Source organism: Bufo bufo, chromosome 3, assembly GCF_905171765.1.
Source record: "Bufo bufo chromosome 3, aBufBuf1.1, whole genome shotgun sequence".
NCBI lineage: Eukaryota > Metazoa > Chordata > Amphibia > Anura > Bufonidae > Bufo > Bufo bufo.
In genome coordinates, this window is record NC_053391.1 from 311998560 (window position 1) to 312019999 (window position 21440).

The 21440-nt window shown below is 40.5% G+C and overlaps 1 protein-coding gene across 2 annotated transcripts in view; it reads right to left on the reverse strand.

The window, feature by feature from the left end:
- SYTL1 (synaptotagmin like 1) overlaps nt 1–21440 on the reverse strand; it is a 71681-nt gene that overhangs the window by 8875 nt on the left and 41366 nt on the right. For both annotated transcript variants that reach the window (XM_040424264.1, XM_040424265.1), the window contains exons 5-13: nt 18723–18768; nt 18343–18388; nt 15269–15354; nt 15065–15172; nt 8310–8476; nt 6624–6726; nt 4361–4522; nt 2893–2971; nt 940–1039 (exon numbers count right to left, since the gene is read on the reverse strand). In XM_040424264.1, coding sequence (XP_040280198.1) covers nt 940–1039; nt 2893–2971; nt 4361–4522; nt 6624–6726; nt 8310–8476; nt 15065–15172; nt 15269–15354; nt 18343–18388; nt 18723–18768 — 897 coding nt within the window. The remainder of the gene's footprint in view (nt 1–939; nt 1040–2892; nt 2972–4360; nt 4523–6623; nt 6727–8309; nt 8477–15064; nt 15173–15268; nt 15355–18342; nt 18389–18722; nt 18769–21440) is intronic.

Here is a 21440-nt window from a genome sequence, read left to right on the forward strand (position 1 = left end):
GTCAGTTTTGTCTGCGATTGCGTTCCGATGTTCATTTTTTTCAGCGCAAGTGCAATGCGTTTTGCATGTGAGTGAGAAAAAAACTGAAAGTGGTACCCAGACCCGAACCTGGACTTCTTCACTGAAGTTCGGGTTTGGGTTTGGTGTTCTGTAGATTTTATTATTTTCCATTATAACATGGTTATAATGAAAAATAATAGCATTCTTTAATACAGTATTCTAAGTATAATGTCAATTGAGGGTTAAAAAAATAATAAAAACATAACTCACCTCAAACAATTGATCACGCAGCCGGCATCGTCTTCTTTCTTCTTCTTTCAGGACCTGCAAAAGGACCTTTGTTGACGTAATTGCAGTTCCTGCTGAATGAAGAAAGAAGGATCTTCTTTCTTCATTCTGAAGGACCTGCGCAGACGTCATCGCACTCACCACGTGGTGAGCGCAATTACGTCAAAGGTCCTTTTGCAGGTCCTGAAAGAAGAAGAAAGAAGATGATGCCGGCTGCGTGATCAAGTGGATGAGGTGAGTTAAATTTTTTTATTTTTTAACCCCTCAAGGCACATTTTACTAAGCATTCTGTATTAAGAATGCTATTATTTTCCATTATAACCATGTTATAAGGGAAAATAATACAGTGAATAGATTTTAATGAGGTCCGGGGTTGCTTATCCCTATCATCTCCTAGCAACCATGCGTGAAAATCGCACCGCATCCGCACTTGCTTGCGGATGCGATTTTCACACAGCCCCATTCATTTCTATGGGGCCTGCGTTGCATGAAAATCACTGCTCATCTGCACAGCCCCATTGAAGTGAATGGGTTCGGATTCAGTGCAGGTGCAATGCGTTCACCTCACGCATTGCACCCGCACAGAATTCTCGGCCGTGTGAAAGGGGCCTAAAGAGTAAAATTAAAATATAATTTCTTCCTTTACTATACCATTTTACGAATGAACTGATATTTCCAGCTTTATGAGGAACAAGCTGCTGTGCCTCCTTTACCCAAATATGCAGTTCTCCAGAGGGTGGAAGTCCTAAACCTGCCATGAAGAAAAAATAGTAAAATATGTGACGAATGTTGTCTTCCTGAAGAACTGGAGTACAGCAGAAGAAATGGAGAGTAATTTCACTAATATAAGTTTATGTATTCTCTGCACAAAAGGAGAAGTATTGGCCAAATTATAAAAAGTGTTTATTCAGACCTTAAAGGGGTTTTCCCATGAAGAATATTCTACAGTTTTCAAACCAGCACGTGGATCTGAAGACTTTTGTAATTGATTGCATGTAATAAAAAAATTTAGCATAGCCACTGAGTTATCCTGCAGTTTGTTTTTTTCTTATTTTTTGACCTGCTCACTGAGAAGGCCGCACATGCTCAGTTTCATCCTTTAACTGCCTCCTGAGCTGTGATAGGGAGAGCGGAGACACGCTACCTAAGCTGCAGCAGAATATAGACTCCCCTTGTGCTGCCAGCTTGATATAAATCCAGCAGAGCAATGAATGGGGAGATCTCTGGATCCATGTAAGTGTCACAGCCTTGGTGTTGTGCACCGTGACACTTTAGCCATGCATGCTGGTTGCCAGAAGCAACGCATTGTTGTCGCAGCATGTATGTGCTTTGCTCCCCTCCTCCTGGTTCCTCCCCTGTTTGGTGTTTTTTGGGTTAACTATCTGGCTGGGTGTGGCCACTGGGTTCATATTGCCTGTAGCTTCCAGGCTGAAGTCTGTTGTCCTCCAGCCCTGATGTGTGCTGGAGTTGCTCCTGTCCTGGATATGTCATCGGTCCAGTTTGAGGGCCACCTAGTTAGACATACTGTCACGATAGGGAGTGGGGGAAACTCCCCACCGTACGATAGGGTGGGTATACAAGAATACAACTAGGCCTGGGGCCGGGATAAGGCAGCAGGTCACCTCCTATTGCATCCCTAATGCACTCCCTAATTCCTCACCATATGAGCGGACCTGGATGGTAGGACGGCTCATACCCAGGAAACCTAGGACCATAAGTCGCCCTGATAATCCGTCAAAATAGGGAAAGGGCTGAGATGACCTGTTCATCCCAGACACGGATGAACAGGAGTCTTACCCGGCAGGGAAAGGCAGTGTCAAGGCTAACGTGTCATGGCGTACAGCAACAAAACCGTAATACAGCCGTGACAGTTAGTGAAGAGCAGCAGGGGCAATATTCGATTTCGAGATATTTCGTGAATATTTTGTAGACTATTCATAATATATTCACGAATTTGAGATTATATTCTTGATTGCGAAAATCGGCAATGTATTATTTGCGTAATGCGTGCGAAATACCGGCGTGGGTCACTTATGCTACATTTTTCAAGCTGGTATAAGTTTCCGGAGACTGGAGAAAATGGTTGACACGGCAGAACATTAAAATAGCTTTATATGCAGATAGAGTGCTTCAATATATTTGCGCTTGCGAATTTTCAGCAATTAATGATGCGCATATTTTTTTGCAATACGTGCAACTTGTATAGTAAGGGGCAGGCAACTTTTCTATTGGTTGCTAGGGATGTTGCTAATCTGTGACAAAGCCTTCTAATTGGCCCACAAGCTAGAAGAAGGGAGGGATTCGTCATTACGAATATATAGCACTATATTCTAAATATTCGCAAATTCTCGAAGTGCCAATATTCGCGATAAAAATTTGCTTTTCGAATATTCGCACTCAACACTAGTGACAGTGAGGTACAGGGCTGGTTCTAGCTTTGTTAGAAATATGTTGTCATGGACTATATGATGTCTGATTTTAAAAAAAATTCCGTTAGTCATGGGATAACCTCTTTAAATATGATGATTCTACAAAACGTTGAGAGTCACTAACCAGGGAAATAGTAGTAGAGTCAATATAAGAGTAGATAAATAGAGAACTCACCATCAGTGCCCTGAGGAATGAATTTTGCAGCCAAATTAAGCTTTCCTCGACTATATAAAAACTCTGGTGATAAAGGTGTCTGTGAAATGTATTACAAGTTAGAGCTGGTCTGTCTGATCAAATGATACAAGTACAATCAACAACCAAAATATCTATCAGGAAATATCAGCTGATGAAAAGAACAGCTATCTATACATTTACCATACTGTCAGGAAGTACTTCCAGCAACCTGCTATACATTTATGACATATTGAAGCTGAGCTTCAGCCATTAGCAGGAGATAATAGTTGTGTTTTACAGACAACTCTAATCTCAGCTATTTAACCACTTAGATGCCAATAAGCTCCCATTGCAATGTGATTGGGTTTACATGGCATAATGACAAAAAAAAAAAGCTTGGTGTACGTGTTGGGTACAATATCCCATAATTCTTGTCCAGTGCTATAATTCAGCTCAGATACTGTATGTTTACTGCTTCGCAAAGCATCTTTTAGCAGGCTGAAATCAATTGGCTTTCCCTATTGTAAAAGTATATCAGTAATATAGCTTGCTGTGCCAAGATGTACTGGAGTCATCAATTTGCTGAGTAGAAATAGCTTTATTCGAACAACGCATTTCAAGAGCGATTTGCTCTCTTCATCATGTTCAGTAACGTAATGATTGTTACTGGACCTGATAAAGAGAGCAAAGTTGTCCGAATAAAGCTGTTTTTTGCTCAGCAAGTTGATGACTCCAGTACATCTTGGCAGTGCGAGTCATATTACTGGTGTCATATGTTACCTTTGTCTCCCAGTTCCAATCACAGCTCTGCTGGTGTTGAGGATCTAGGGATACGCAGCAGCCTCTCTTCCACTATACACTCTTCATAGTGTTGTGCCTACTTGCACAACCCCTCAAGGTGAGCTACTACTTGTTCATCACTTACATTACTACGTAAAGTTTCTGCACTAGGGTGGCCCTGTTTCTTGTTTCTATTGTAAAAGTGATAGGTTTTGTTGTTGCTGTGTGATGGGGAACCTTTGGTCAAAGATCAAGGAACCCCAAGGTACCTGGGACCCGTGGTTGGCTAACACTAGTCTATACAGACAATACAGGAAAGAAGTGTGTTTCTCCAGTATAGTCACTCCCAAGAAAAAAATTAAATAAATAGCAACAGCTTTAAAAATGAAAACAATAATTCTCTTCTATAAACTATAATAAAACGAAAAATTAATACACTAAACATTCCCTTCAAGGCTGTGATCTCACAAGCTTTGAAGATACATGTTTCTAAGAGGCACTGTTGCCAGCTATGGAAACCAATCAAGAGTTTAGATTTCTATATTCTGATTGGGTGCTATGGAAAACAAGTCTATTTTTAAGAACCTTCAGAGACATTTTCATACAAATATGTGAAACTGAATTCACTGCACTTGTATAAGCAGTAGACATAAGATTTAGTACTTCATTGATGAAACCCGATACTCACTCTTGGCTGAAGAGTATGCCATGCTGGCTGAGTTTGACTCCAGTCCCAAGTTGCAAGTTCCAGTTCTACTTCCCCCAAGAAAATGTTCCTCGCTAGTGACCCACGATGCCACACAGAAAGGTTTAAGAAACGGCTTTGCAGTTCTGATCTCTCAATCTTGTACTGCCATGTAGAAACAGTGTTATAAAAACCATGGTCTGAAATAACTAGTACTTTATAGAAGATTTATTACATACACATGTTGTGAAAACACATAATGATTTACATTTTTATGCCTTTGTTTTTTTATATTTTTGAACAAATAATTTTTTTACTTTTATTTTTAGTCTGTCTAGGGGACTTGAACATGTGATTGTTTGATCGCTTATACTGTAGACTGCAATAGACAGTGTTGCTGTCTATGGTGATTCGAACATCACCCTATTTTGCCCTGCCGAAGGCAGGGCTAAATATTAAGATTACCATGGCAGAACTGGGAGCTTTCTCAAGGCCCCAAGCTGCCATAACAACCAATCTTATCCCATGATATTGCCATGAGTAATCAACTGGAGGACTGAGGAGACCATCTCCTTCTGACTATCTGCTTAGATGCTGTGGTCGTTATCGATCATATCATCTGAGGGGTTAAATGACCAGGATCTAAGTTATCAGGATCCTAGTCATGTGTCAGTTGTATAACACAGAAGGGCATCTGTCAAGTATGCAGGGGGCTCAGCTGAGGAGCCTGCACCACAGAGCACTCTCCTTTCACTATTATGCTGTAAATGTAATGACTAATGAACCATTTTTGATTTGTTGTAATTTTTAATATGATTAATATTTACTGTTTCTTAAATTTATAACAGTTTCAGTGCATGCAAACATCATTCCTGTGCATTGCTTTATATGTATTTTCTCACCTGATTAAACATTATGATCACAGGATTAATCATTATTAACCATGAATGTTCTGAAGTAGTCACCAAAATACTTTGATATTTGACTCCATAATGTGTTGAGCAGCAAAAGCTGCTGTGTAGACCAGGCCTACCACTCATCTCACAATCTTTATGCCCCACCAACTACACTTTACATCCATTTAAAGACACTGTCCAAGATATCAATAAAAAGGTGATGAGCAGGAAGATTTATAGAATAATGAAATAAGCAGTACTGTCCATCTAAATGTCCATTGCTCCAGCAACACGAGTCTGATCCTCGCCATCTAGAAGTAATGATATCCTGTTCATCTTCATATGGCTGCCACAGTCTCACTGGCCTCAGCACTCACATGTACATGAACTGCTGATTGTCCAATGACAGCAATGGCTGAGTGCAGCTGACATGTGAAGATAACTTCTGGAAGGCAGGGACAAGTGGTGGGAACATAACCGGCAGTTCTGGAGTGGTGATACATTTTAAAGCTGAGTCTATTATTTTTCAAGGTTTCCTGCTCATAGCCTTTTTTTTTATTACAAACAAAAATCAGCATGTAACATGCAACTTGGTTTTCTATCTCTTTCTTTATACTGTATTTGGTCCCCATATGGGTACATTCAAAGGCACTGTCACAGAATGACAACTTATCACTTAGCTATCACCTGATCAATGGGGGTCTGACCACTGGAACCCTCACCAATCACAAGAACGGCAGTCTTGTGTGCCCCGCTGAAATGGAGCAGTGGTCAAGCAGGCACACGTTACATGAATGGGAGCTTAACTGCAGTGACCCAAGACGGCCACTACACTTTGAACTGAGCTGTTCTTCTAGCTCCATTCAAAGTGTTAAGGTACCTTTACACAAAGCGATGATTGGTACGATTGAATGATAAACGAGTTGTTTCTTATTGTAGTGAAAGTTTCAACAATGACCCTTTAGACACGCTGATTATCGCTCACGAAATTGTAATTTTGATCACATATTCCATCATTTGTAAAGCAGACTGTTGCATTTACACAAAGCGAAATTTGAGAGGTGTACAGTGAACGATTCCTGTGTGTGAACGATTCCAGATCGAACCAACAAGAAATATACCGGGTGTCACTCTATGCAGTTTCGCTCGATTTAACAATAATTAACACAATAATCGGCTTGTATAAAGGTACCTTTCAGTACTGGAGACTGCAGAGAACAGCTGATCAGTGGGGTGCCATGTGTCAGACCCCCACTGATCGGATATTGATGATGACCTAAGTTCCCAAAAAAGCCCTTTAATAAAGAACATGTATAAGCATGCCATTCACTTAATTGGGGTAGACAATGTTTCGTATGCCTTGGACCAACCTTAAGGGTTTCGTTAAAGAGGGGGTCCAAAGTTTTCTTCTTCACCTTTGTTTTCCTCTTGCCTTGAACAGATTTATCAGGGAGCAAATAACATTTCACATACCTAAGGATATTTATTAAAGAAAAGTACACATAAAATCCCTTTACTTTAGACTTATTTGATAAGAAAACAATCCACAGACATAAACATTATTGCAGACTAGCAGTTAACAAAATTCAGCAATAAAAAATGTAGAAGTTCCTCAAAGAGGCTGTCCAACCCTTGACAAGTGATGGTTTATGCTCAGGATAGGTCATCACTATCTGACGGGATTTTGACACCCCGCACACCTGCCGACCAGGTGTTATACAGTTGATCCACATCAGAACTAACCACCTTCTCTGTGTTGTGGACAAAGCTGGTTACTGCAACACTGCTTCCATTCTCTTCAATGGGAGCAGCACTGTAATAACCAGCTTGGTTCACTGAACAACAGACAGTGTAGTTCTGGCTCCAGCTTTCTGGGCTGGAGCTACTGCAAAAAAGCTGATCAGTGCGGGGTGTCAGACCCCAGCTGATCAGATAATAAGGATAGGCAATCTTGTAAAGGGTTGGGCAACCCCTTTAAGTCTAAAAATAAATCCAAAGGGTTACTTCAATTTACTTTTGTGGCATAAAAAGGTTGCAAATTATTGTGCCTTTCATTTTTGCTATTTTTTTCACTCCTCACTGCTATTGAAGGAAATGTGGGCAGTTATCCAGGAGCAGTCTCTGCCAGCATGTTTCCATCCGATTTAACAACCCTAAAGACAAAAATTGCCACTTTCAATACTTCTGTTTGAAAACACAAATGCTGGACTTTTATTGACTAATTTAATTTAATCGACTAATAATAACTCAAGATCATATCACTATCCAAATTGTCCTAGAGTCTCTTAAAAAGGGGTAAATCTTCTGAACTCTAATTGTCTTCTGCAAATTCTTATTCAGTCATTAACCACTCTGCCATAATAAACACTTTCCTGGCACTGATCTCCGCTGATAGGAACATGTGAACGCTGCTTGTTTGCATTGGCTAGCATTGTTAATAAGGGTACTATCTCTCTTGCACTGTTTATGTGGCACTTTTGCTGGCTGTGCCTATGAGATCATTCTGGTATTGGTTATTAGAGCTCTCTGCACTGTAAATTAGGGCCCTCTGGCATTGTTAAAGAGGGAACTGTCACTCTGGCTTGAACTGTTTTTGGGGTACTTGTTGCCTGTAGAAGTGTTTCAGGCACTCTTTCTCTGGCGCAGTTTATGGTTGTAGTTTATAGTATCTGAGTTTGTGAAATCACAAAATATCAGTGCCACTGTGGTCCCATACCATCTATGGGATCATTGTAGCTGTGTTGTAGTACTCATGGACACCCACTGGTTGTAACTATTACTGCAGGAACCCTATATGGCACTGTTTGTAAGATTTGTAATATCCTCTGGCATTGTTAATGGGGTTGCTCTGGCCCTTGTTATGGGACCTAGTTAGAAACTTAGGATAGTGCATATGTCCTTCATTATCTTCCTAAAAACTATTCTTTAAAGTTAGCAACTAGGAAGACAATTCTAACGATGTCAAATCACGTAAATAATTTTTATATGTATGCCAAGCTCCAGTAGCTATATCCTGTAATGCTTCCTCTCTCTTTCTTTCCATTCCTCCCACTTACGGATTAGAAGTCTGGCTATGTGCTGGTGTCAGATCCCTGCATTGTATAACCAGGACCCTTAGTTCCTTTTTGGAGGAATCATATTGAATAGTGAACTGGATCCAGCCTTGAACGTCTATAGAACGGATTTCTCCTGCACTGAATAGGCTCATCATGCTTCCAGAAAGCTGTAAAAGGAAACATGGCTTTTAATAAACTACAAAACAACAGCAACCAGAAAATACCTACAAGGAACCAGTCATCACAAACATTCAGTACGATCTGCAGGCAGCATGTTATCTTTTTGAGGACCATCATCAATATAAAAATAATTATATATTTTTTCCTTTAAAGGGAACCTTTACACAATAAAAACACACAGAGCTATGGGGACTGGATATTGCGGATGTGCTAGCGGCCATCTAGCAACCCATGACCTCAGCTCTATACCCAAAATCCAGGTGACAGGTTCCCTTTAAGAATGTATTTGAACAATAAATAAAGCTAGAAAGAAGTTGAGAAAAATCCAGCCCCACTTTAAAGGAATTGCGTTTATTCAGCTTGCGGTTAAAAACTCATCCAAGAAATACAAAATTTAGCAGTCTTGTCTTGTCTACATGTTTCGGGCTATCAGAGACATTTCCAGCCCTTCTTCATGACACAGAAAGACATTAAAAGTGAGACCTTTTAAAGGGGAGGGTGCACCTGTGTTCACTAATTGTCTCCACAGGCCTGTAACCGCCCCCAGGAAAAGGTGCCACACTTCCAGTTAACTCTTCTCATGAAAATTAAATGAAAGAAAAAACAAAAATATATAACCATATGTATGCATAGAAAACATAAAAGTATAATCACTACGAAAAAAACTATGTCATACAAGGGTATACATACAGTGGCGGAAATAATTATTTGACCCCTCACTGATTTTGTAAGTTTGTCCAATGACAAAGAAATGAAAAGTCTCAGAACAGTATCATTTCAATGGTAGGTTTATTGTAACAGTGGCAGATAGCACATCAAAAGGAAAATCGAAAAAATAACTTTAAATAAAAGATAGCAACTGATTTGCATTTCATTGAGTGAAATAAGTATTTGAACCCTCTAACAAAAAAAGACTTAATACTTGGTGGAAAAACCCTTGTTTGCAAGCACAGAGGTCAAACGTTTCTTGTAATTGATGACCAAGTTTGCGCACATTTTAGGAGGAATGTTGGTCCACTCCTCTTTGCAGATCATCTCTAAATCCCTAAGGTTTCGAGGCTGTCTCTGTGCAACTCTGAGCTTGAGCTCCCTCCATAGGTTTTCGATTGGATTAAGGTCCGGAGACTGACTAGGCCACTCCATGACCTTAATGTGCTTCTTCTTGAGCCACTCCTTTGTTGCCTTTGCTGTATGTTTTGGGTCATTGTCGTGCTGGAACACCCATCCACGACCCATTTTCAGTTTCCTGGCAGAGGGAAGGAGGTTGTCGCTCAGGATTTCACGATACATGGCTCCGTCCATTTTCCCGTTTATGCGAATAAGTTGTCCTGTGCCCTTAGCAGAAAAACACCCCCAAAGCAAAATGTTTCCACCCCCATGCTTGACGGTGGGGACGGTGTTTTGGGGGTCATAGGCAGCATTTTTCTTCCTCCAAACACAGCGAGTTGAGTTAATGCCAAAGAGCTCTATTTTGGTCTCATCAGACCACAGCACCTTCTCCCAGTCACTCTCTGAATCATTCAGGTGTTTATTGGCAAACTTCAGACGGGCCTGCACATGTGCCTTCCTGAGCAGGGGGACCTTGCGAGCCCTGCAGGATTTTAATCCATTGCGGTGTAATGTGTTTCCAATGGTTTTCTTGGTGACTGTGGTCCCTGCTAATTTGAGGTCATTAACTAACTCCTCCCGTGTAGTTCTAGGATGCTTTTTCACCTTTCTCAGAACCATTGACACCCCACGAGGTGAGATCTTGCGTGGAGCCCCAGAGCGAGGTCGATTGATGGTCATTTTGTGCTCCTTCCATTTTCGAACAATCGCACCAACAGTTGTCACCTTCTCTCCCAGCTTCTTGCTAATGGTTTTGTAGCCCATTCCAGCCTTGTCCAGGTCTACAATTTTGTCTCTGACATCCTTGGACAGCTCTTTGGTCTTTCCCATGTTGGAGAGTTTGGAGTCTGCTTGATTGATTGATTCTGTGGACAGGTGTCTTTTATACAGGTGACTAGTTAAGACAGGTGTCCTTAATGAGGGTGACTAATTGAGTAGAAGTGTCTAACCACTCTGTGGGAGCCAGAACTCTTAATGGTTGGTAGGGGTTCAAATACTTATTTCACTCAATGAAATGCAAATCAGTTGCTATCTTTTATTTAAAGTTATTTTTTCGATTTTCCTTTTGATGTGCTATCTGCCACTGTTACAATAAACCTACCATTGAAATGATACTGTTCTGAGACTTTTCATTTCTTTGTCATTGGACAAACTTACAAAATCAGTGAGGGGTCAAATAATTATTTCCGCCACTGTATATAGAGGATACATGGGGTATGAGCCGGATATACAGAAATATTCTAGCAAACCATGGTGGAATGTAATGGAAATCAGGTCACCAAAAATGTGTTGTAGCATTCTCAGGAAAGGAAGAAATTCACATGCCAAAATATTATTAGCATGAGAATTATTGCTGCAAAATCAGATCTAGGCGTTTATTGAGCCCCTCAGGTTGGCGTGTATTCAGTGAAAAAATCCAAAAGGATTCCCTGTTTAATAATTTTCTTCTATGGTCTCCTCCACGTTTAGGCAGAAAAACTTTTTCTATGCCTTGTACTATCATATCTGATGTGTCCCCACCATGGCAGACAGCAAAATGCAGACTAGCTGCAGACACATTGCGACTGCCATGGTGGGGCACATCAGAGATGTGTTTGCGTATCCTAGATTTTATTGCATTAATAGTACAACCCACGTATTGCAGTTTGCACTTTGTGCAGGAGATCAAGTATACAGCGTGGGTTGTATTGCAGTTAAGATACGCTTTTATTGGAAAGACTCTGTTGTTTACAGTTGAGGAAAAGGTTTTGGATTTCATCATATGTGTGCAGCAAATGCATCTGTGGTGTCCACACCTATAACTCCCCTTGGTCCTAAGCCACACAGGTTGCGACTTTTTGTCTTCTTGGTATAGGCTGGGGCTGACATAGTTTGCAATTGTGGGCGCCCGTCTGGCTGCGCATTTAACCCCATCTGCAACTATGTCAGTCCATTCTCTGTCATAAGACAGGACAGGAAAATGTTTTTTTATAATATGACATATCTGTTGGTACTCTGTACTATATTGTGTTACAAACAGATTCCTTCTGTCCTTGTCCTTGATAATGTTGTTTGTGTTTCTATTTTTGTTTTCACTATTAGTGCCTATATCCAGTAGTGGAACCTCCTTATGCACAGGATTTTGCTGTTTAGGATAAAGGAGGGATCCCCTTTCAATGGATTTGCGCCTGAGGGGGGACCCCGCCACCAGTCAGGTATCCACCTGCACATATAGGAAACCTATGGCAGGCAATACCACATTACATGCGACATCATGTCATCCTAAACATGTAACTGCCAATATACCCAGGGGGGAAATCATCCGTGCAAAAAGGAATTGCACGGAGGAAATTGGCTTCATGGAGGAAGCTGGACATATCTGCCATAGACTGGGTAAAAGAGGCTATAGCATTAAACATGTAAAAGATGCTATAGCTCAGGTCTCAACCATTGAAAGGGGATCCCTCCTTTATCCTAAACAGCAAAATCCTGTGCATAAGGAGGTTCCACTACTGGATATAGGCACTAATAGTGAAAACAAAAATAGAAACACAAACAACATTATCAAGGACAAGGACAGAAGGAATCTGTTTGTAACACAATATAGTACAGAGTACCAACAGATATGTCATATTATAAAAAAACATTTTCCTGTCCTGTCTTATGACAGAGAATGGACTGACATAGTTGCAGATGGGGTTAAATGCGCAGCCAGACGGGCGCCCACAATTGCAAACTATGTCAGCCCTAGCCTATACCAAGAAGACAAAAAGTCGCAACCTGTGTGGCTTAGGACCAAGGGGAGTTACAGGTGTGGACACCACAGATGCATTTGCTGCACACATATGATGAAATCCAAAACCTTTTCCTCAACTGCAAACAACAGAGTCTTTCCAATAAAAGCGTATCTTAACTGCAATACAACCCACGCTGTATACTTGATCACCTGCACAAAGTGCAAACTGCAATACGTGGGTTGTACTATTAATGCAATAAAATCTAGGATACGCAAACACATCTCTGATGTGCCCCACCATGGCAGTCGCAATGTGTCTGCAGCTAGTCTGCATTTTGCTGTCTGCCATGGTGGGGACACATCAGATATGATAGTACAAGGCATAGAAAAAGTTTTTCTGCCTAAACGTGGAGGAGACCATAGAAGAAAATTATTAAACAGGGAATCCTTTTGGATTTTTTCACTGAATACACGCCAACCTGAGGGGCTCAATAAACGCCTAGATCTGATTTTGCAGCAATAATTCTCATGCTAATAATATTTTGGCATGTGAATTTCTTCCTTTCCTGAGAATGCTACAACACATTTTTGGTGACCTGATTTCCATTACATTCCACCATGGTTTGCTAGAATATTTCTGTATATCCGGCTCATACCCCATGTATCCTCTATATATGTATACCCTTGTATGACATAGTTTTTTTCGTAGTGATTATACTTTTATTTTTTCTATGCATACATATGGTTATATATTTTTGTTTTTTCTTTCATTTAATTTTCATGAGAAGAGTTAACTGGAAGTGTGGCACCTTTTCCTGGGGGCGGTTACAGGCCTGTGGAGACAATTAGTGAACACAGGTGCACCCTCCCCTTTAAAAGGTCTCACTTTTAATGTCTTTCTGTGTCATGAAGAAGGGCTGGAAATGTCTCTGATAGCCCGAAACATGTAGACAAGACAAGACTGCTAAATTTTGTATTTCTTGGATGAGTTTTTAACCGCAAGCTGAATAAACGCAATTCCTTTAAAGTGGAGCTGGATTTTTCTCAACTTCTTTCTGCATTTGCTGCCCGCACCTGACACGGGCCATCCGTGCTCACAACTAAAGGAAGGGCAGGTGAGAGCTGCTACATTTCTCTTTTCCAATAAATAAAGCTAGATCCATTTGTTGATAAGAATTTATATTTTGACTCAAACCAAAAAAAATAAAGTATTTTAAGTTTTTAATCAGATGATACAGACAATTAAAAACATGGGACAAATACGTCCCTTGGTTGGTCCTCAAAGGGTTATAGAGCAGGAAGAGCTGAGCAGATTGATAGATAATGTTGTGGGGAAAGATTCAGCAAAACCTGTTAAACCTCTATTTTTATCTTTTTATGCTTAAGAGTCCTAGAGATAACTGCCAATTACTGATAGGACCACCCACATGACTCCTCAGAAAGAGCAGAGATTTAAATGTATAAATTACATGTTATACTGAATATTTTCGCACAGAACTATATATCATTCTGCTCAGTTCTTTGTGCTCTATAAAATGCTGCCTGCAGATTACAGTTTCATGGTGACAGGTTCCCTTTAGATAACAGATGCATAAAGTGCTTAATTATTATCACTCATTGTATATTCATACATGCCAGTTATGCAGCAAAAAGAAACATGGTTCTGAAAAGTCCTCTGCAACTTCTATAGTTAAAGATGGTGTCCAGGATTTTGATATTGATGAGCTATGTATGTTATCAATATCTCAAGGATCCAAAACCCCACAGACTAGTGGTCAAAACACCACAATCAGATAGGGAATAACTATTTACATGCAGAATACTCCTTTCATGTTGGCCAAACTCCTCAACAGGACCGGTTGAGCATCTAATCTTTAGGGGGCCTCCCCACTCTCTCCTAAAGGCAAATGTCACATGAGAAGTATCAGGCAGTTGTATTTCAACGTGCCCAATCCTTTTGTTCTCAGGTAGACAGGAGGCACCTGGCAGCAGCTTACTCCCCTCTGCCTATTCAGAACACAACCACCCTTAGCCAAGCTGAGTAAGTGTAGCAAACAATAAAACAGTGATCCTGATTAACATAATGTTAGGATAATGTCACGATAGGTAGGAAAGGGAACAGCAAACTGAAAGACAAACTAAACAACGGACTAGGTCCCACAAGCTAGGGAAAAACAAGGTCACCACCTAGCAATCCCTGACTTACTTTCCCTAGGCTGATAAGCCCATGTGCATACCTCAATGGTAGATATACACATGTCCCCGTGCCTAAGACTATAACACACTAAACAGACCCTCAGCAATAGGGAAAAAGGGTAAGAGACACCCAGCGCCTTCTACCACTGAAAGCATTAGCATCCCCACTAGAGGCCTAGACCAAACAGAAACCAAAAGGGGAAAAAGAAGGGAAAATACTTATCTGATACAAGAAGGAGCAGACGATCTACCAGGCATCCAAAGCTCACACAAGGTAGAACTATAACCCGCAAAGGCTATAGGGAGAGGGAGGAATAAATAGCCTCCCCAATGACCAAACGAACCACACCTAATAGGAGGTGGGATTCCGTTCAAACCCAAAACAAAACAAACTGTCAAATTGAGTCACGTGCAGCAACTCTGACAGATCGTCTCAGAACACCCACAGGGCAGGGCATGACAGATAATAGCCAAAGCATCTCTCTGATACATTATAGGTATATTTTTCTACAATCAACTTAAATTGGCGCAACTTAATATAAATCCATTTTCTTACAGATTTATTGCCGAGAGTTGGCACAGATGGGCTGTAGTTAAGGTTTCTATGTCCACTTTCACCTACTGGGCCCTTACTGACAGTCAAGTCATTTTCAGTATGGTTTTCCTGAAAAGATAGGTATGTTAAACAGTAGTACCTAGTATATAGTATCTACTTAGTTTTCAAGAATAACTGCGATGTTTAGTGCACTAGGCACATTACCTCCCCAGTTATAGCTTCAGATGATAAGTTTATCTCTTCCATTCCCAGGTCTCCAACACTAGGTATGCGACGACGCATAGGAACATCTTGAAGAAAAAACAAAGTAATACAATGAGACTAACAAAGACAGGTTTTATTAAGTTTAAATATAAGTTATTAATAATTGATTATCAAGCAGACTATTTAAAATTGTATACAGTCATCCACAATGGCTGACAAAGGGCTAATGTCAGCCAAAAACGGGAGCCTATTGTTTGCCACTTTGACTTCTTTTTACAACAATTTTTCTAAGCTATGACCCTGATCTGCCCATTCAAACTGGCATGTTGATGGACAGATCGTTCATAAAAAATTCTCCTGGTTTATCCAAGACCATATGTGTCCACGCAAAGTTACAGGGCAAAAAGTTGCATGGTCAGATGTGATGTTGAATAACCCAGGAGAATTTCTGCTATATTGAAGGCTGTGTCGTTGCCTTACTAGAGCATTGGACTGACATATGTCCACCATGGTTGGTATTGTGCATTACAGCCCATTATTGGAGGACTGGGGAGCTAAATATCTGTGTATGTCTCAATGTTACTAACAGTGATGATAATTAATGTTTTGTCTTTGGCCTCCTATATACCAGCTGAAAAGGAAAAAAAATCTTAGCCTGCTTTCACATCAGACAAGCTAAGGTAGGTATGACCAAAATTACACACAGATGTGTCCTTTCTATGATTCTTTTGGTCTGATATGCATGCAATGAGATGACAAGCTTTTCAAAACAACATGATTTTGCGACATTGTGTCACGAGATGTCTATCCTATATGTGTCTATGGCAGGGATGGCCAACCCGAGGCTCTCCAGCGGTTGTAAAACTACAACTCCCATCATGCCCGGACAGTCTACAGCTATCAGCCTACAGCAGGGCATGGTGGGAGTTGTAGTTTTACAACCGCTGGAGAGCCGCAGGTTGGCCATGCCTGGTCTATGGGAAATTGGAGTCCTTAACAAGTTTAGAGTTAAGGTAAGGATGGACACATCTGTATTCTGCTATGTTTACTGTACTCCATTAAGACAAGGACATGTTTGGTTTTGTTAAAGTAACACACACAAACATACACGGGGTCATTTATGACCAGTGTAGTGATGTGGACTGTATAACTGCATATTCCACAGTGTATATCCCACCCAGATACCTCAGCTGGGTGAGATAAATAAAATCCAGAAAAGCTGCAGGGGTTTCAGCAAAGCATAGTTTGCTGAGACAGTTTTGTTTACATTTTGTTCTAGGCTGGATTTCATTTGGACTGGTGGATAGGTTTGGTAGTGGGATCTGCCAGTCCACACCCTTCCAGTACGGGTGTTGTCTTTTACCTGAGGTGATCGCAGGTGAGGCCTTCTGTAATCAAGGAGGGATAAAACCAACCCTCTGTCTGTCAGTCTGTGGAGAGAAAACTTGGAAACAGAGGCCTACAGAGACTCTGGATGGTCTCAGCCAGGAGGGCTGAGGGGCCACGAGGCTATGTAAAGCCTGATCTCTTCCCTGTCTGGACTTGTGCCTGATGAGCAGACCTGTTAAGGCTTGGAGCCTGAGACCCTGTGTACAAGCTGTGCTTAGAGCTGAGTTAGGGAAAACTACTGTGGATTAGGAAGCGCCTAGATGGGCAGGTGTTTATTTGATGTTCATGTTTGTGTGGGTTCTGAAGTGCCAAAATAAAGCACCTGTTTGGATATTAAATCCTGTTGTCTGCGAAGAAGTCTGTGATTGCGACCCCCTGAGAGAGAGCGATCCCACTTTTGTGGCATATATCTGGTGCAGATTCTGTTGCACACCATGGTGCGGCAGAATCTGCAACTTATTCCCTGCCCACGCAACGCCCTCTTTTTTAGACCTGGCCTGAGTCGCCATGGTGTGTGGCAGGCCTGTCTCATTCATCATTTTCTATGTCTGGTTTAGGTCTAAATGCAAGACAGCAAGGAAGCTGTCTTAAATTTACAAGTGGCGGTGGAAACACTAAAGTTATGTAGAGGACGGCGCCTTTACATAACTTCACCGATCCACCGCCAGCTATAGGGCTTATTAAGACCAGTGTCTAAAACGCTGGTATTAATAAATGTGCCCCACAGTTCTTAAAACATACCTAAAAGGTGTGAAGGCAATCTGTGGCTTGATTTAAAAAAAATATACTTATTTGTGCCAATAGTAGTTGGGCTACTTGTATAGCTACCTGTGATAGTAGTGTTTTATGGTGGTGAATAAAGGAAGGGATGTGGTATGCCATATAAAATACCACTTTTGTAGTATTGTACATGCTGCTATAAAATGAGATTTGTTTTCTCAACTTCTCTTTTCCAACTACTTGTACAAACATTTCACATGTTCCATTAATAATGTGAAGGTCAAATAAATGTAAAGTTACTTAAAGGGGTCTGTCACCTCCAAAATCGTAATCAGACTGCCATGTAGGTTAGGTGCTCTGAGACCATACCATTGTTTTGAAAATCCGGATTTCTAATCCTGAGAAGTGTTTATTTTTATTTTTATGCAAATAAGATTTTCAGTGCACCACGGGTGGAGCCACTCAATTTAATGTTAAATGCCGGCCACCTACCCTCTTGTTTGATTGACAATCCCTGAGATTTCAGAGCTGGTAGCGATGATACAGCAGAAGCCAGGTGCAACAAATAGAATGTCCCCCTGGTGCACTGAAAAACGTATTTACATAAAAATAAAAAGAACATTTCTCAGGATTAGATGTTCAAAACCAAGGTATGGTTATGTTTCAGAGCACCTACCCTAAACAGCAGTCTCCATACTTTGAAACCGATTTTGGAGGTGACAAATTTCATTTAAATAATTTTACAAGAAAGGTATGGTTTTGTTTCATGGCATCTACCCTACATGTCAGTATGCTTACTTTGAAACTGATTTTGGAGATGACAGACTCCCTTTAAAAGTTTATGTAGAATCGATTGTCAACAGTATTAGTATAAACAAGTCTATGCAAACAGAATAGGAAGTGTGCATCACCAGCTCAAATTCAAGATAAATATGTTTGGAGGATAGCCAAGAGCTAACACTTACCTGGCGTATCACTGTTATCTTCCTCTTTGGAGGTTGAGTTGCCCTCCTTGAAATAAAATTAAATTCTGGTATTACACCTGTAATGAGCTGAAATATATTCATAGTACACATAGAATGTGGTGTGGCGGTGCTGGAATGGAGGGGGCTGGGGTTATAAGTGTACATTTTTTTATTATTCTTGCAGTTTTTGAAAAAACTTAATCAGAAAAGTCCTTTAATACCGAAGTCAAGTAACTGGAGAAGTGGTGAAATATAATACAAAGAGACAAGAATCCTGGGTGCTGTTTCACAAGATTTCTGGATGCTACCATAATTTTCAGACCTCTGACTGGCTTACAGCAAGCTGCTCATACATTACTAGTCATCTCAATCGCACATACCTGACCTTCATCAGAGGATTCTTGCTGTAGAGGCAAACTGGAAATCCTATGATAAATTACAGATGAATGACAAGTAATTGGTATAGTAAAGAAATGCCTGGATTAGTAAGACTATGTTAAGACAAACCATATAATACATAGTAGTGAACAAGACTTCAGACATTCTGTTCACATAATGCAGCTGAGAACCACACAATTTTTAAGTCATGTCGCCATCCTTTGCAGTTTTGGTAATACCAAATCCATGCTAAAACTTTTAGCGCCACGAATGCCATTTGAGTCTTCAAGGGGTTTTAAAAGATGGAGAAAACTGAATGGAGAAGCTTTCCTCTCCTATGAGATCTGAGATCCCATTGGTTTCACTTACCTATGGAGTTCCGGATCTCTCGTTAGATAAATGGGAGAGGGCGGGTATACTGTGTCTGGAACAGTTGTGCGATGGTTCCAGCATAAAATCATTTGAGACCTTACACCAAGCATACGGTATCCCTAACTCCTGTTTTTACCAATACCTTCAAATTAGACATATGCTGCACAGGGTGAGACCTTCTCTTGGTCAGTTGTTTAGGAGCACCCCTTTTAGTAGGCATTTTAACAATCGAAAGTGTCAAGGGAAAGGACTTTTGATTGCATACCAAGCTATAGGCCCTATTTTAGAAACCAAACTGAGATTTATGGAGAAGTGGGAAGAAGAATTGGGGTGTTCTTGGATGATTGAGGAATGGAAGGATGCTTTCCATTGGATGATAGGCAACGCCAATTGTATTACCCACATAGAACAAAATAGGAAAATACAGCTTAGATGGTATTTAACTCCAGCCCGTATAGCTCACATGGATCCATTCCTAACTATAGCTCAAACTGCTGGAGGACTTGTGAGGAAAGGGGAAGTTTGTTTCCTATGTGGTGGTCATGCCCTCATATTCTCCCATTTTGGGAAAGGGTCTTTAACCTTCTCTCATCCGTATCGAATTTCCTAGTTCCCCTCAGTCCTTCACTGGCTATTCTATCCATTGGTATAGGTGACCTACCTTACTCTACAAGGAAACTTATTGCTACCTCATGGAAAATGCTGATTACACCAAAGCTAACTGATGTGATCTCTCTAGTAAATCAATATATGCAACTTGAATATATATATATATATATATATATATATATACACTCACCTAAAGAATTATTAGGAACACCATACTAATACGGTGTTGGACCCCCTTTTGCCTTCAGAACTGCCTTAATTCTACGTGGCATTGATTCAACAAGGTGCTGATAGCATTCTTTAGAAATGTTGGCCCATATTGATAGGATAGCATCTTGCAGTTGATGGAGATTTGAGGGATGCACATCCAGGGCACGAAGCTCCCGTTCCACCACATCCCAAAGATGCTCTATTGGGTTGAGATCTGGTGACTGTGGGGGCCATTTTAGTACAGTGAACTCATTGTCATGTTCAAGAAACCAATTTGAAATGATTCGAGCTTTGTGACATGGTGCATTATCCTGCTGGAAGTAGCCATAAGAGGATGGATACATGTTCTCATTCTGTTTACGCCAAATTCGGACTCTACCATTTGAATGTCTCAACAGAAATCGAGACTCATCAGACCAGGCAACATTTTTCCAGTCTTCAACAGTCCAATTTTGGTGAGCTCGTGCAAATTGTAGCCTCTTTTTCCTATTTGTAGTGGAGACGGTGGGGTCTTCTGCTGTTGTAGCCCATCCGCCTCAAGGTTGTGCGTGTTGTGGCTTCACAAATGCTTTGCTGCATACCTCGGTTGTAACGAGTGGTTATTTCAGTCAACATTGCTCTTCTATCAGCTTGAATCAGTCGGCCCATTCTCCTCTGACCTCTAGCATTCGCAAGGCATTTTTGCCCACAGGACTGCCGCATACTGGATGTTTTTCCCTTTTCACACCATTCTTTGTAAACCCTAGAAATGGTTGTGTGTGAAAATCCCAGTAACTGAGCAGATTGTGAAATACTCAGACCGGCCCGTCTGGCACCAACAACCATGCCACGCTCAAAATTGCTTAAATCACCTTTCTTACCCATTCTGACATTCAGTTTGGAGTTCAGGAGATTGTCTTGACCAGGACCACACCCCTAAATGCATTGAAGCAACTGCCATGTGATTGGTTGACTAGATAATTGCATTAATGAGAAATAGAACAGGTGTTCCTAATAATTCTTTAGGTGAGTGTATATGCAGGCTCTTACACAGAGCGCTTACAAACTCTTAAAAGATGGGAAATATGGAATTCTTCCTTGTTTGCATCTAAAATCCCTTCATTAGCTTTGTAGTGATTGGTGTTATAGTAAAAACAGTGGGGAAAAGCGGTGGATGAACAGCTATATAATGACACGACTTATTGATATATCTAGTTTATAATACTACTCATACTTTAATTTTGAGGTGTCGAGATACACTATATCTCATAAAAGGATCACAAGTTCTGGATTTGACTTAATTACTATGATATTGTATTGACTATGTAAAAATATGATATATGTCATGGATGTAATTTACATATGCTATTATTGATATTGTCTTTTACAAGTGACATATTTACTATATTTTCTATACTTATTTTGGAAAAATCAATAAAACTTGAAAGTAAAAAAAAAAAAAGATGGAGAAAACATGGCTACTTTATGCAAGAAACAGCGACAATCTTGTCTATGGGTTTTGTCTAGTATTGCAAGTAAGCCATATTCAA